At 34.6% G+C, this 16,023-nt stretch overlaps 2 protein-coding genes across 7 annotated transcripts in view; one reads left to right on the top strand and one right to left on the bottom strand.

Annotated features, from left to right (window-relative positions):
• LOC109356571 (tRNA(adenine(34)) deaminase, chloroplastic-like) overlaps positions 1-14,697 on the bottom strand; it is a 36,589-nt gene extending 21,892 nt beyond the window's left edge. For 2 of the 6 annotated variants that reach the window (XM_019599957.1, XM_019599960.1), the window contains exons 1-2: positions 14,413-14,697; positions 11,293-13,841 (exon numbers count right to left, since the gene is read on the bottom strand). In XM_019599957.1, coding sequence (XP_019455502.1) covers positions 11,293-13,569 — 2,277 coding nt within the window. In that variant the 5' untranslated portion in view covers positions 13,570-13,841; positions 14,413-14,697. Of the gene's footprint in view, positions 1-7,365; positions 7,823-8,743; positions 8,872-9,420; positions 9,509-9,583; positions 13,893-13,986; positions 13,990-14,089; positions 14,092-14,412 lie in introns of those variants that run through there. The other 4 variants (XM_019599963.1, XM_019599961.1, XM_019599958.1 and 1 more) reach the window with 4 other exon arrangements.
• LOC109356572 (phosphate transporter PHO1 homolog 1-like) lies at positions 996-6,720 on the top strand. The gene is made up of 14 exons (XM_019599964.1): positions 996-1,860; positions 1,960-2,260; positions 2,727-3,129; positions 3,222-3,270; positions 3,360-3,431; positions 3,745-3,874; positions 4,356-4,476; positions 4,573-4,822; positions 4,904-5,008; positions 5,152-5,196; positions 5,291-5,443; positions 5,556-5,834; positions 6,172-6,308; positions 6,441-6,720. Exons 1-14 carry the CDS (start codon positions 1,630-1,632, stop codon positions 6,529-6,531), a joined length of 2,367 nt encoding a protein of 788 aa, XP_019455509.1. The 5' UTR covers positions 996-1,629; the 3' UTR covers positions 6,532-6,720.

Genomic DNA, 16,023 nt, shown 5'->3' with positions numbered 1-16,023 from the left:
CATTCAACTTGGGGCAAGAAAATACGAAGGGAGAATGCTTTTATTTATAACTTGAGATTTTTTCCAAGTTACTAGTTTCTCCAATGTGAGACTATGGAGTTGTTTTCTTTCAAAACTCTTCCATGTGGGACTTGAAATTTTTTTAAATTTCACACCCACAACCAAATTCAAACATTGATTATTTGACAAAATGAACATAAGCGCTAGACAATGTCACATCATTAAGAATCTATAAGTTCTTTTAGGCTTTGTTTGGGAATGGGGTTTTGGAGGAAAAGGGATGGCTTTGGAAAACATTCTCTTTGTTTGAGAGTTGGATGAAGAAGAGGAGAAGGTTTTGGAGGGTCTCTCAAACCCTCCAAACCCTCCAAACCCTCCATGTGTTTATTTGTCAAGTTCCTCCAATTTGGGGTTTTTGGAAATAAAATGTTAAAATAGCTAAATATTTTTAATAATATTATATAATTATACATTATTGTTCATTTCTCATTGTTAATTACATTTTAAAGGAAAAATAAAAAAATATTCTTAAATTATCATTAGTTTACTCTCCCTCTTCTAAATTTCATACTCCCAAACATTCATCTTTTAAATTTCATACTCCCAAACATTTCTCTCCCTTACTAACCCTTTAATCTCTCTCATTTCTTTTCCCTCATAACTTCCAAACAAAACCTTAGGGGTACTGTACCACACCACACTCAACGACTAAGGATACCCCATCAATCTCACCTTAGGTTCCTGGGACATGATCCTTGTGGACATAGACGAACCAACTTGGCGGAAAATGTACTATGTCATACCAAATGATCGATTGAGTAGGGTCATATCATCATCTATAACATCACTAGACCTTTCTTCGGAATAAGGTAAGCTCATTATATGCAATATTCATAGATGATGTCATTATACATGAAGTATCTTACTTCTAACTTCTCTCATATGTGCCTTATATAAATATTGACTTGAGCATCAGAATTCATTTTTAGGTGCCCACCCAAGGTTGTTCAAGGCCGATCCTAGCTCGGTACAACCAAAATCCATTGTTGCCATGTCATCCCCCTCCATATAAAAGAACATCCAATAAGCATCACTTTAAAAGAAATGAGCAATTCTTGACTTAACTTATAGGACGCTATCACATTAAGTACCATATATATAAAAAATATCCTTGATTATTTCTCAATAACTTTTGTTATCAAAATAGTTTTTCCTTATAAATTATTGTAGCAAACTTTATTCATCTCCCTTTTAAATGAAAAAGTTCATGCGTAGTGCAATTTGACCCAACTCCAAACCTCTTTAAATTCCAAACCTTTCCAAAATCTTGATGAAAATATGTTGCCAGAGAAGTGAACAAAACTGGTGCTGCTTTGGTTACTTTCCTGCAAACAAGGCCATTGTACCTGCCAACTCCTCAAGTGGAGAAGCATAGTATCTAAGTATATTATAGAATGTGCTTCAAAGCATCAGTGCCACAGTATCAATCAAATACCTTTTCCTTTTTTCAGCTCCATATATAATATTATCTTGGGCTTCCATTGAACACTCACAATTAGTGTCACACATCAGATTTAACTTCATTTCTTGTCCTTAATTCTCCACCAAGGAACAGAGAGAGAAGAAAAAATGGTCAAGTTTTCTAAGCAGTTTGAGGGGCAACTCATTCCAGAATGGAAAGAAGCTTTTGTGGATTATTGGCAGCTCAAGAAAGGCATCAAAAAAATCCAACTCTTTAATAATACCAACAACAATACACTAAACATGCACCAAAGTAGTTCTATGCCCAAGTCCATCATTTCATCAATAAGAAATTACTCTCTATTTGGCAATCAACATAGAGATCATGGACCAATTCAAGTAACCTCTTTTTTTAAGACATAAGGAGCATACTTTGTTCAATATTGCATATTTGATTGATCTATGAGATTGAGAAATATTCTATATTTTTTGTTACAGGTCCATAGGAAACTTGCTTCATCAACTAGTAAGGGGGATATGTATGAAACAGAATTGCTAGAGCAATTTGCTGATACTGATGCTGCTAAAGAGTTTTTTGCATGTCTAGATCATCAACTAAACAAGGTCAATAAGTTTTACAGAACAAAGGAGGAAGAGTTCATGAAGAGAGGGGATTCATTGAGAAAACAAATGAAAATATTGCTTGAGCTTAAATCAACATTCATGGAGAAGCAAGGCAGAGAAGGGTGCTCCCAAGACTCAAAGGAGGACCAATCTATCTCATGCACATTCTCTAATGGTACATAAATTATGATCAGTACTATTTTATTAATGCAGCAAATTGATAACTTCATGTGTTCAAATTGGGTCCTTTTTAACCAATAAAATGATGTTCATGCATGAATTCCATGCCATTTTAGTTACTTCCTTACAACAAGGTTGTAAATTTGGTGTTACATTCTCTTCTCTATTATCATAAATGCCTTAAAATGTGTGCATCATGTGCATGCACATTTACACTTATATGCATTTGAATATGAAATATTTATCATACGTTAATCACTTCTAATTTTTATCATATGGTTGGTTAAACAATAATTTCGGTCAAATAAGAGGGGGAACCCATAGTTGAAAAACTATTTGAAATTTGTAGGAAAAAACACTAAGAGGAAAAAATAAATGGGTATAAATTATGAACATAAGTATATGATATAAAAGTTAGTTATACTTTTTTGTGTATCTTATACTCTGTTCACTGGCTACAGAGGAAGACTCTGTTAGGAACAGAGAACTGCAAGAAGAAATGCAGGAAACTAGCACAGATGATAAAAATGAAACACCATTTTCAGAATCCCCTCGTACCGATGAGGTTGGTAAATCTATGCAGATGAAAAGTAAAGATGGAAAACTTAGGACACACTCTGGCCGCATCAACAATTACCAAGGAAAGAATTTAAGGATAAACATTCCTCTGACGACACCATCTCGAACCTTCTCGGCCATAAGTTACCTTGTCCGCGAAGACTTGCTTAACCAGTCTTCAAGGAAATGTGGTACAGAAGGTGGAAAAGTTCATGTTAACAAAACCAAGTTGCATCATGCTGAAAAGATGATCAAAGGAGGTTTCATTGAACTCTACAAAGGACTAGGATATCTCAAAGTTTATAGGTAATAATACCACTTATTTAGTCACATATCTGATAAAATTAACAAATATTGGATTTTATCATGTAAAATCATGTTTTCTCCATTATATTCAGGAACTTGAATATGCTTGCATTTTTAAAGATTCTGAAGAAGTTTGACAAGGTAAGAGGATTATAAGAGGCTTCAAAGTTTATGTCAAAGAAAATAGAAGTTTCAATTATTCACAAAATGCAAATCTTTGTGGTTTTCAGGTCACAGCAAAACAAATTCTTCCTATCTATCTCAAAGTAGTTGAGAGTTCCTATTTCAATAGCTCAGATAAGGTAAATCACAGGCATAAATTACAACTGTTGCCTAATAAAATATCTAACTTTTATGAAAATCTTATGTTTGTGATACTATATAAAATCATGTTAAGATGTTGGCCACCAGTTATCCTTGCACAGTTGCACCTGAAAGTTTCACTGACAATATATAGTGGCCAATAGTCTTATAATTCATGTCTGCATCAAAACATGGTCATAAATCATAATCATGCAAATAAAAATTAGATATGATTGTCGGTCGCTTGCACAAGAGTATTTTTTTAACTTTGTGAATAAGCTTTTGTTTGCTTATTAGTCTCAGAAATGACAGGTGATGAAGTTAGCAGATGAAGTTGAGGAACTATTTATCAAAAAGTTTGCTGAAGATAATAGAAGGAAGGCCATGAAGTACCTTAGACCAAGTCAGGCTAAAGAATCACATTTTGTAACTTTCTTCATTGGTGAGTTACTTTTGACCAAATACTTGAACTCTTTTTTTTCCACTTTTACTATTTTGTCTTTTGCTAATCAATCATTGTGGTATAGACTATAGACCTTTAAGCTTGTTTGATTTGTGACCATTAGTATCTAAAGAAAACCCTATATGGACCCTTCAAGCCACTAATTCATAAAAGGAATGGCACCACTTTCCACTGTTGGGTTAATGGGATGTACAGGTCCCATGTTGCTATGTAACAAAAAATGATCCTTAAAAGGCTCATCACAGCCAATAGGAGCAACATAACAATGTTGTTTTTTTATTGGCTATGGTGCCTAAATGAGTTTCACTAGCACCTCATTTGTGAACACATATTGATTCTGATTGCAAGTTAAAACTTACAGAAAAACTAATAATCATTCAAAATTGAAGTTCCTTGCTCATAATTCATAACCAAAGTTAATTTCTTAACATTTATATGATTGTACTTCAAATAAAATCAGGACTATTTACTGGATGCTTATTGGCGCTTTTAGCCGGATATGTTATAATGGCTCATGTAACTGGTCTGTACAGACCACAGCAACATTCAGTTTACATGGAAACTGTTTACCCTGTGCTTAGGTAAGAAAATCTGTTTATTGTAGAAGCATGTTCCATTCATGTTTGCATTAGCACTTGAGCATTAATAAGTTATTAAGTTGATGTTATATTTTGCAGCATGTTCAGTCTTATGTTTCTACATTTCTTTCTTTATGGCTGCAACATTCTTGCATGGAGAAAAACTCGAATAAACTACAGCTTCATTTTTGAGCTCGCCCCGACAAAAGACCTAAAGTACGGAGATATATTCTTAATTTGTACTATGGCCATGACTACTGTGATTGGGGTAATTTCTCTTCATCTGACTTTACTGACTAAGGGGTATTCTTGTGCCCAAGTTCAAGACATTCCTGGACTACTTCTACTGGTAATTTTTTTAGGCACTTGTTAGTTGCATAACACTCAAGTTACCCATAGCTTAAATTTAACTTCTTTACTACATTTTCAGGTCTTCTTACTCATGCTGGTGTGCCCCTTCAACATAATATACCGGTCAAGCCGATATCGTTTTCTTAGTATTATAAGGAACATAATGTTGTCACCCCTTTATAAGGTAGTGTTTCCCACTATCATCATTGTAACATCATGTCATCAAGCATAAAACACAATGCCACTACTTTTCCAAAAAAATATAAAGTTCAATATAAGATTTGTTGTTGTGACCCTAATCTTATTGTATTCTATTTGTCTTTTTAGGTGGTCATGCTAGACTTTTTCATGGCTGATCAACTTTGTAGCCAGGTAATATTTCATATGAGTTTCTTTTTTATTGACAACAAATAGCATGCATTAAGGATTGAAATTAACAGTGATTTAATAATACATTAATGTGCAGGTGCCAATGATCAGGAACCTAGAGTATGTGGCATGTTACTATATAACTGGAAGCTATAAAACTCAGGACTATGGTTATTGCATGAGAACAAAGCACTATAGAGATCTTGCTTATGCAGTGTCTTTTCTACCCTACTATTGGAGGGCCATGCAGGTAAAATGGTTAGATTTTAGCTTCTCTTGAAGCAAGATCTCAAATCAAATATCAAAAACTTGGCCTATAAAAAAAACATATTTCGGACTAATATGACTCGATCGATTCGCAGTGTGGTAGAAGATGGTTTGAAGAAGGGCAAACAAGCCACCTTGTGAACCTTGGGAAATATGTATCAGCAATGTTAGCAGCAGGTGCTAAAATGGCATATGAGAAAGATGGGAGTATTGTATGGCTATGTCTTGTTGTGATCATGTCAAGTGCAGCAACTATGTACCAATTGTATTGGGACTTTGTAAAAGATTGGGGTTTGCTTCAAATCAATTCTAACAATCCATGGCTAAGGAATGAATTAATGCTACAAAGAAAATCCATTTACTACTTTTCCATGGTACATACAAATTACCACTATAAAACTATCACTTATCAGAATCAGACAACTAAATATCATAGTCTAACACCTTTGCTATTAAGTGTTCATGATAAAACTCCCAAAGTGGAGAATAAATATGTTCTCAAAAGAAATGCTGATAAGGCCATTATACAAATTAAAGTGAGATTCTTAGAAAAAGAAAGACAAGATAATATCAGATGATAATATTTTGTTTAATATTAAGGAGACATTGTATAAACAAATTGTGATTTCTTTTCAGACTAAAAAAATATGGACCCTACTCTCTTAAAGCTTATTTTGACCATGAAAAAACTTTGGCAAATTATTTATGCAGGGATTGAATCTTATTCTGAGGCTTGCTTGGCTGCAAACTGTCCTCCATTCGAGTTTCGAAAGCGTTGATTATCGAGTAACAAGCTTATTTTTAGCAGCTCTTGAAGTTATAAGAAGAGGGTTATGGAATTTCTACAGGTAAACTAGTGAACTTCTAATTTTCACTTATGATATACGTGCATAACTTGTCTCAAATGCTAACATTCAATCATGTAAAGTGAAGATAGTAGTATTTAAATGTTTTAATAAATACAATTTATATTGGTCCAGATTGGAGAATGAGCATCTAAATAATGCAGGAAAGTTTAGAGCAGTGAAGACAGTACCACTTCCTTTTCATGAAGTGGATGAGGAAGACTAATAATAAGGCCATAGGCATATTTATTAGAGGATGCAGATTAGTAATCTTATTAAAGTTGATGTATTATTGATCAACTTTATTATTTTCATTTGGTTAATTTGCCAAATATCATCCTCAATTGTATACAATTTTCATTGACATGAAATAGAAATTAATGAAAAGGTGCAGTTGCACTATACTTTGGTAAAACCTTGTCATGTACTTTTATGTGCTATTATTATCTCATGTTCTGTAAAATCTGCAACAAAAGTAGGAAAAGAGAAAAGGCATGCTCTTTTTTTATAACATAATTCAGTGAAAAGTAAATCATTATGGTTTTATGTATATAATTTCAATAATAGTGTTTTATAATCTCATGTTTAAAATTGTTGTTTATAATTGCCACTAAAATAGTATTTTAATAGTCTTAGGGATCAAGTATAAATAATTTAACTACTTCTAAAGTACCCTTCCATTACATTCTCTAGGTTAGATCCCTTTTCTTCATACTTCTCTTTATTTAAATTTCACTGGACACTATTATTTGTCCAATATAGTTTTATGGTGTTACTGAGTAAATTACAATCTACTCTTTAAGGTAAATCAGTTGGCATTAAACACAATTTTGGTCACATCATTTGACCAAATTGACTAACTATGATGTAACATCCATGACATCCTTTTTATTTTCTAAATATACCTAATGCAAATACCAAGTTTGTATAATGTAATTTAACCATACAAAAAACTCTATTTGCAACAAAATTATTTGCCTCAAATAACTCTCTTCAAGTTATTGTAATAGTACAAATAATGTTATTCACATCATGCCTCCTCAAAAAACTTTCAAAGCTATAATGTGAAGTTAAAGTTGACAGCAATGGTTGGTTTGGCAACCTTGGTTATTGTCCAGAACAGCTTAGCTGAATTAATATAAGGTAAGAAATTGAACCTTGTGTTTTTCACTAAAACAAAACATGTTTGAAAATTTTATTCAGATACTCATTTAAAACTTGCTGAAATATGTGTATCACATGTTATATTTTACAAACAGAACATTACATGAAAGATGTCATTAATCTTGTCAATAAACTTGGAGGGGTGATGGTGAGTAACAGCAAGAGAAGAGGGGTCATTTGATGATTCTTCTTTCTTCTTTCTCCTTCTCAGCTGAAAGAATTGCTGCATTACGTCGGCACACTCCGCGGCCAAGACTCCTCGTCTTATCTTTATCTTCGGATGGAATGGATGAACTGGGGCAGGTGGTATATCTCTTGGTTCAGATGAACTTTCTCCTCCATCAGGGAAAAGCCTACAAAAAAGTTACACTTTGTATTTTTTCTCTTTCTCTTGTTTATGCCAACTATAAAAATGTGTTATAATTATTTGATGTAATGATCTTTAAAAAGAGAGAGACTTATATGGAGACGAAACCAGGCAGAGATAATCAATAAGATCATGACAACACATTAATATTTTAATTCTAATTAAATTTAATCTTAAATGATAGCATAAAAAACCATAAAATGTACTTGTCCCCAAATGTGACGTGTTACATGCATCTTCATGCAAGTTTTTCTCCTTTAAAGAATATTTCCAATAGAAGGCTCAATTCCAGTTAGGAAAACAAGAGGAAGCCACAATATATTTATACAAAGACTTCATTACAAACAAGGCGTTGGTCTAGTAGTGTAAGGCTCTGTTTGATCCCAAAATGATCAAAAGGTCAGGGTTTGATTCCTAGAAGCGACACTTGTTGGGAGGAGCAGCCACAAACCACGGAAGGGATTAGTTCCTTACCCATAAGATGAGGGGATACCCTTGGTAGTACTAAAAAAATAAAGACTTCATTGAGGTTTTATAAGCTTATTAATGAAATCTCACTTATCAATAAATATGGTATTTGGCATCTAACAAGTTTAACAGTGATCACACTATAGTCAGAATATATAGACATTTATCAAATGCAGTTTGTTGTGACTTTTATTTCAGGGCATAAGTATGAAAGGAACTGTAATCCTTTTCTAATTATAATAAAAATGGAACTTTCTTAGTAGTTTTTCAAGGCATGACCAATTTAAACAGAGATAACAAAAGGGGTATTGAAGGTATAATGAGACTAATTCCATCATGAAATAGGTAAAAATTCAAGAACATGGAAGAATCATAAGACTCTTATGCCCCTCGCAACCATACAATTATAAGTAATATAAGAAGCATGTTGATTACATACCTAATCCAGCTACCATCAGCTCCAAGAAGCTTATTGGGAGCTCCCCACACAACAGTATCTATTCTTGCCTGAAGAATGGCTCCAGCACACATAGGACAGGGCTCAAGCGTGACATAAAGTATGCTATCCTGAAAGTGCGAGAATTTTATCTTTAAACAAATAAACAATCAAAGTATTTTACTAAGTTAAATTGAATAACAATAGGCATCTACCATTTCTTAAGATGCATCAAATTACCAAGTGATCCTTTAGGCTATTTTTCGATTGGTGGAACGGAGTGGTACAGAAACTATGTAGGTTCCGTTGTTTGGATTGCTATTTTTTCAGTGGAATGGAACATGATTGACTCATTCCATCCAAAGTTCCAAACATAGACTTAGGCGATATTTGGTAAAAGAATTAGATAACAAGCATTTGATTCCTTTTAATAGGTGGATGTGAAACAGTATTATCAGTGCTATGTAAATATTAAGCCTGCTGCTATTCATGTCTTTACTATACAAGTGGTCGAATCGGCCTGAACTATGAGGGATTTAAACTTTAAGTACACAAATATTGCCAGGTGCTAAGTTTAATGGTATGAGCTTAAAACAAATATAAGAGAAACATTAAATGAACATTAAGCTTTTTGCTACAATACCAAAATACACTTCAAATTTAAAACAAGGAAAACTTACTGATAGTCTCCATGTCCGAAGAAGGTTTGAAGCTTCTCGGATACAAATCATCTCCGCGTGAGCAGTGGAGTCCCGTAATTCTTCTACTCTGAAACAGATATTTTGATACAAATTAAAACACAAGGCAAATACAAAGAATCAAATAATATCAAATAATACTTACAAGTTGCTTCCTCGTGCAATAATTTTCCCATCCTGCACAAGAACTGCACCAACAGGGACCTCCCAAGCATCAGCAGCTTTCTTAGCTTCCAAAAGTGCTTCCTTCATGAACATTTCATCCATTCTCCGCTGCTCAAATTCAAGTTGATAGGCTTCTTCCCAGTCATCAAACCTATCTCTTAAGACTTGCTTGCTCTGTTGAAACTTCCGTTGCATCAACTCTCCATTCTTTTTCCCTAAGCCAGATGATACAGATTGCACTGGAGCAACAGGTTCCTTGATTGGAACTACTGACTCAGTTCCAGGCATGTCAGACCCACCAATATTTACAATTTCTCCAACAACAGGAGGCCCTCTGGCAGGTAACAGAACTGGTAATTCCACATTTTTTATGCCTGAAGTAGTGACTTTCAATTCTTTTCCATCATCACTCCAATTAGCATTTGCCTCTCCGGAAACATATGAGGCACCTACTGATGTTGATCCACTTCCAAATGTACTCGGAGATGATGATCCGACTTCAAGATGTTTGCCTTTGTCCTTCTGTTTTTTAGTGTCAGAAACCTCTCCCACACTTTGGGTATAAGGTGTACTCACTTTTGACCTATCAGAACTGATGATTTGTGGTAGTACACCTGTTTCCTTTATTACATTACTTTTACTGGTTTCCTCATGCTCCTGCCCCGAAAACCGTGTCTCACTACCGGACTTGTTTGACAATTTGCTCTCACTTGATCTTCCAGCTGAAGTGGAGGAACCAGCAGGTGTACCCCATCCTAATCGAACAAGATCTCCAAACATACTCCACATGGACCTGCCAGTTCTACTGACAATTGTTTTTTCAGTATCCTTGCTGATCTTTGGCTCTCCAGCTACAAGACTTTGCTTGGTAGATGGTTCATTTGCATCCAACATCTCAACAGAAGGTCCTTCGGTGCCATGAACCCCAGAGGAACGGTTAGATCCATGTTCCTTCGGCTGTGAGTCATTTTGAGGGCCTTGTCGCCTTGAACTGTCAATCTGATTTCCCTCATCTTCAATGGCCAACTTTGTTCCAGTAACTTCCATCTCTTCCATTTCTGAAGTGGTGACTTCATGCCTGATCCTCTCAACATGCTCACCAACAAACTGTTTGGGTGATTTCTGTAATCGATCAGCTGAACCGGTAGCACCTTCCAGAGCTATGATGTTAGAAGGCTTGCTATAGGCTTGATCAGTTCCATCTGTAGAATACGATCCAGAAAGCAAAACAGAACTTCTTCCTGAATTGTCATACAAAGTAGACGAGCCACGGTCTGAACTTTCAACAATGATCCCGGTGCTTGCAACTCCAGCAGTGAGTTCAATGTGTTTTGTGTCTCTACCCATCAATCCGAATGAGGAACGGAACGACATTAATGGAGAACTCTGTTCACCACCTTCTGCAAATTTAACATGTTTTCCAGCCTCAGAAACCAAATCCTGTGATCCATGGAATCTGGCTTCCTCTCGTGAGGCAGTTTCATCAGAAATTGATAGGTTCCTTGGTCTTTGATCCTCGGTGTGCAAGTCAAAATTTGCAATCCTTTCATCAGTCTGGCGAGAACTCTCTCTAGTTTTAACAACTTTCGTCGATTTACTTTTTGGGATGAACCTCACCTTCCCAAAACTTCCTTGAGAAGTGGAAACTTGCTTTTCATCACTGGCATAGCCTTCTGATAAAGTGATGACATGTTCAGACCCTTTTCCGTGTTGAATACTCTGATTTGTCATTTTATCTGTTTGGCGCCGTGTACCCCTTGTATCTGTGCTTAAGTTTGAATTGCCTTCCCAGTCATTTATTCTAGTTCTGGACTTCACAGTGGATGTATCTTCAACTTTACTCTCATGAACTTGTGATACTTCAGAAAATTGTTGAAACTTTCTTCTCTCTTTAGCCTGTGTAATGGTCTTTTCTCCGTTTTGGTGTTTTTGCTCCTCGATTCCCTGAACAGAACTCAAAATTGAAATTTTTTTCGCTCCCAGATTCTTCATTCTAGTATTTAAGGTCCTTTCAGTGTCTTCAACTTTTGATTCTCCCATATATTTCTGGGAATTTCTATTTATTACATCCTTTCCGGTGGTAGAAGTAGAACCACCAAATTTTCTACATTCATCACGTGTTTCACGTAGAAGTGTTTCTGATGTCTCAAGGCTCTCTTCCCTGCCACTGAACGCCTTCTTTGATTTCAAAGTTTCGTTTCCCGTGGTAGAAGTAGATCCAACAAACTTTTTATGTTCATCACGTCTTTCCTGTAACAATGTTTCTGATATCTCAAGGTTTCCTTCCCTGCCACTTTGTGTCTTCTGTGATGACAAAGTTGATTCAACTTCATAACCAAACTTCTTTCCTTTTTGGTGTTTTTGCTCCTCTATTCCCTGACCAGAACTCAAAATTGAAATTTTTTTCTCTCCCAGATTATTCATTCTAGTATTTAAGGTCCTTTCAGTGTCTTCAACTTTTGATTCTCCCATATATTTCCGGGAATTTCTATTTATTACATCCTTTCTGGTGGGAGAAGTAGAACCACCAAATTTTCTACGTTCATCCTGTGTTTCACGTAGACGTGTTTCTGATATCTCAAGGTTCTCTTCCCTGCCACTAAACATCTTCGATTTCAAAGTTTCATTTCCTTTGGTAGAAGTAGATCCAACAAACTTTTTATGTTCATCACTTCTTTCCTGTAACAATGTTTCTGATATCTCAAGGTTCCCTTCCCTGCCACTTTGTCTCTTCTGTGATGACAAAGTTGATTCAACTTCAGAATCAGCCTTTTGTGTATCTGTAGATTGGTGCTTTCTTATCTTTCCTGCCTTAATATATGCCTTTTCCATTCTCCTATCCAAATCCTTGAGAAAAGATGAATTATCTTCCTCACTTCTGACTTGCTTCTCTGAAATAGATGCTTTTCCATGACTAGGTTCATGAGTTCTAACTGCTGTTGAATGCTTATCTTGGTGTTCTTTTGTGGATATTGTTTCTTGCATAGTTACATTAGTCAACTTCTTTTCAGACTTCTTCCTTAGGTTCCAATTAATATCAGCACCAAAGGCAGTTCTTTCCTGGTTTGAAACACCATGCAGCTTCTTTGAGTCATCTCTTTGCCTGTTGAGCTCACCCGTCCCTTTTACCTCCACGTGTTTTACAGCATCCTTCTCATATCCTACCGATAATTCTTCCAAGTCATGCTTATCTTGAACTTCCAGGTCACTCACAAAAACCCCTGATGAATGTGAGTAAAAAGATGAACTAGAAACATCTTTTTGCTTCCTATGATTCTCACTTTTAGTAAAGGCTTCCTTTTCTTTGTTGGATTTTTCATCCTCTCTTCTCAAGTCTGTAGTTGCTACCTCATGTTGCTTCAAAAATCCTTTTTTCTCTGTTTCTACTTTCTTAACCAAACTCAACTTTCTCTCTTTACTCACATTGTTTCTTTTCTTCTTGGCTTCCATTCTTTTGGATGAAGACACATTCTTCAATTTGATATCACAAGCATCTTTATCTGCCTCCTCACTCAATAAGCTGAGAATTGATTCAACATCATCGGAATCAAATGAATGACAAGCTTCCCTTCCTTTCCGTGAAGCTGCAACCAAGTGTCTTCCCTTTAGTATCCTTCTACTTGTATTGCAAACAGTTCTCTCATTGAAAGAACAATTAATCTCGTAACAATTCTTTTGGAGCTCAAAAGATGGTAGCCGGGAAAAGTACAGGTCTCCACCACCCAAAATCATCCTTCTAGAAGGTGGCAATTGAATGAGAGTAGATTGCCTCAGCCCACTCAGAAGACTGGACTTTACGGGCACTCTGTAAGTGGAGAGTGAACAGAAATCACAACAACCACAACGTGATGAACAACGTGATGGGGTTCTTTCATACCATAAATTTGAGTAGCCATTGGAAGATAAAGTAAATGACTCTTTACACCTAACCGCATATATCGTTGAGCTGAAATATGCATTGTACATAGTTGATGCGTCTTCCCACCAAGGGTGGGAGAGAGTGCCTCGGTGAGAGAGTGTGTTCTTTTAATTACAACCGAGCTATAACAAGTAGAGAAATCAAGTCAGACAGAAGAGACTAGAAATGCTAGTTCAAGTCAAATGAGAAAGATAAGATAGGAATGGCAATAAGCGGTCATCCATATTCTGTTGAGTGGTGATGACGCAGCCAAAATGACATTAGCTAGTGTACCAGAATAACCAACGGTGCGGTTCACCTCATCTTTCAATTTTCACACCTGCATCGGTAGATGATTCAATGAAATCAGAATGGCTGACATAATCCAACAACTAAATCAACTTATCATAGTATTAAACTTCAGAACATACAGTAGCAGGAAAAAAAAGTATATAATGTGTCAGAAAGGAACGAATTCATCACACTTCCTGATTGATATCCGACAAGTTTATGCTCATTTTTTTCATACAAGTTTATTAACAAAATCGCTACGAGATCATCAATTGGCCCTCGGACTCCACAACAAACTTCTACCCATATAATAAAAATCCTATGAAACGCTTTCTATCCAGATAATGAACCGGTGCTTATAATAAGAATATACACAATCTGTGTGTGTCAATAAACCATCATCAACATGGAACAAACAATTTTCACTGCAAAGTTATAATCTTTTTATGTTTCTTAACGTAACCAACCACAACCCATTTTGCTATACTAATATTTCTATCACCCCTACTAGTTTAAGGGTCCAGGTACATGCAAAGTTGATAAATTTCTGAATGGGAAAAGGAGAAAGGTTGAGAAAACAACGAAAGTGTCAGGAAATATGTGAAAGAAAGTATGCATACCTGAGAAAGTGAGTGAATTTTGAAAAGGGTAGTGCTGATTCTGTGCACTGTTGTTATCCTTGGACTTCAACGAATTGCTTTGCAAAATGGGGTTTTGGGGTTTCAAATTTTGGTTGAATGAGATTGAGAATGAAACTGAAATTGGTGGAAATGGATTCAAGTAATTGGTTGCTTTGTTCTTTCACTTCGTAGGAAGACACAACATAGCACAAAGTTCAGTTACGGGATGGAACAGAATCATTCAACCTTAGCCATCTCATAAAAGTGGACCCATTTATGACCACCTTTCTAGTCCACATACACAGTTATTGTTATTCTCATAAAGTGCTAGTTTCACAAATTTGTTTTGTTAGGTTAATCATGGTGTAAAATTTTCCAAGTACCATAAGATTTATTTTTCCATTCCATAAAATAAGTAAATTTGGTAAGTTAAAAGATTTTATAAAAACAAACCATTAAAATTTAGTTTCAATTCACCAAAGTGATATAAGACTATAAGACGCTACTAAATTTTTAGATAGATCAAAAGATTAAATATTCAACTCCTAAGAGATATATTTGTTGAAATGTATTAATACGCACCTTAAAAAAATTAATTCATTAATAAAATACTTTTCCTTATAGACAAAAAAAACTTTTGTTTTAGTTCAGGATATATTTTATATAGAACGACCTCCATTTTATCTATCTATTTAAGACTTCTAAAGTTAGGTACAAAAATTTATATTAACAAGTAATTATAAACAAATTATTTAACTTTAAATATGTTAATTCATAATTGATTTTAAGGCAAAGTATTACTCCTAATTAATTAAAGTATACCAAATAAGTTGATTTTACCTATTAAATTACCACGTGAAGATGGAAATAGTTTTTTTTTAAAGTCATTTAATTGAGGTATATCATATTATTCTTAACATATAGGTTTATAAAAAATCTTAAAACAATATAAGTGTTCCCTAATCCTCTTTTAAACAGATATTTTAACTTGCTACTAATTTCATTAATTCATTCTACTCATAAAGTTTCTATTTTAAAGGGTTGGTGGACTCAAAAGAGATATTATAAGTGTGAGAGAATTAGATAATGGAAGAAAATGAAAAGGGAGCCAAACCAGAGATTCCAATTTATACACAGCTTAAGAGGCATTAGTTTTTACATGTTTTATGTAAAGCCTTCACATCATATTCTGATAAGACTGCTACTTTTAAAATTTTATGAAGAGCCTTAAAATAAGTCTCACGATTAAAGAAGATTATTCAGTGGAACCTTTTTCTTTTAATTATTCACTCTCTTCACACCCTATCACGTTTCTATATTTTATTATAATAGTTAAATAGTTATAACATTCTCAAATATACTTTTTAATTTTAAAGAAATCTGCTAAAAAAAATATACATGATTGTTTATCAACTCATGAAATATATATTTTTCTATTTTGCATGAAGTACTAGCAACTTATTGTGTAAAATATATACGGAAAAGAATACTAAAGCTCAACTTTTTTTTCTTTTTCCAGACTTTTATTAAGAGGAAATATGTGAAATGTTTATTTTTTATTTTCGAATAAAAATCATGTTTTATCAATTGCAATAAAAAAGTTACAGTTAA

Source organism: Lupinus angustifolius, chromosome LG09 (genome assembly GCF_001865875.1).
Source record: "Lupinus angustifolius cultivar Tanjil chromosome LG09, LupAngTanjil_v1.0, whole genome shotgun sequence".
Taxonomy (NCBI): domain Eukaryota; kingdom Viridiplantae; phylum Streptophyta; class Magnoliopsida; order Fabales; family Fabaceae; genus Lupinus; species Lupinus angustifolius.
The sequence above is the reverse complement of the archived record's forward strand: the minus strand, read 5'-3'. Positions and strand labels throughout refer to the sequence as shown.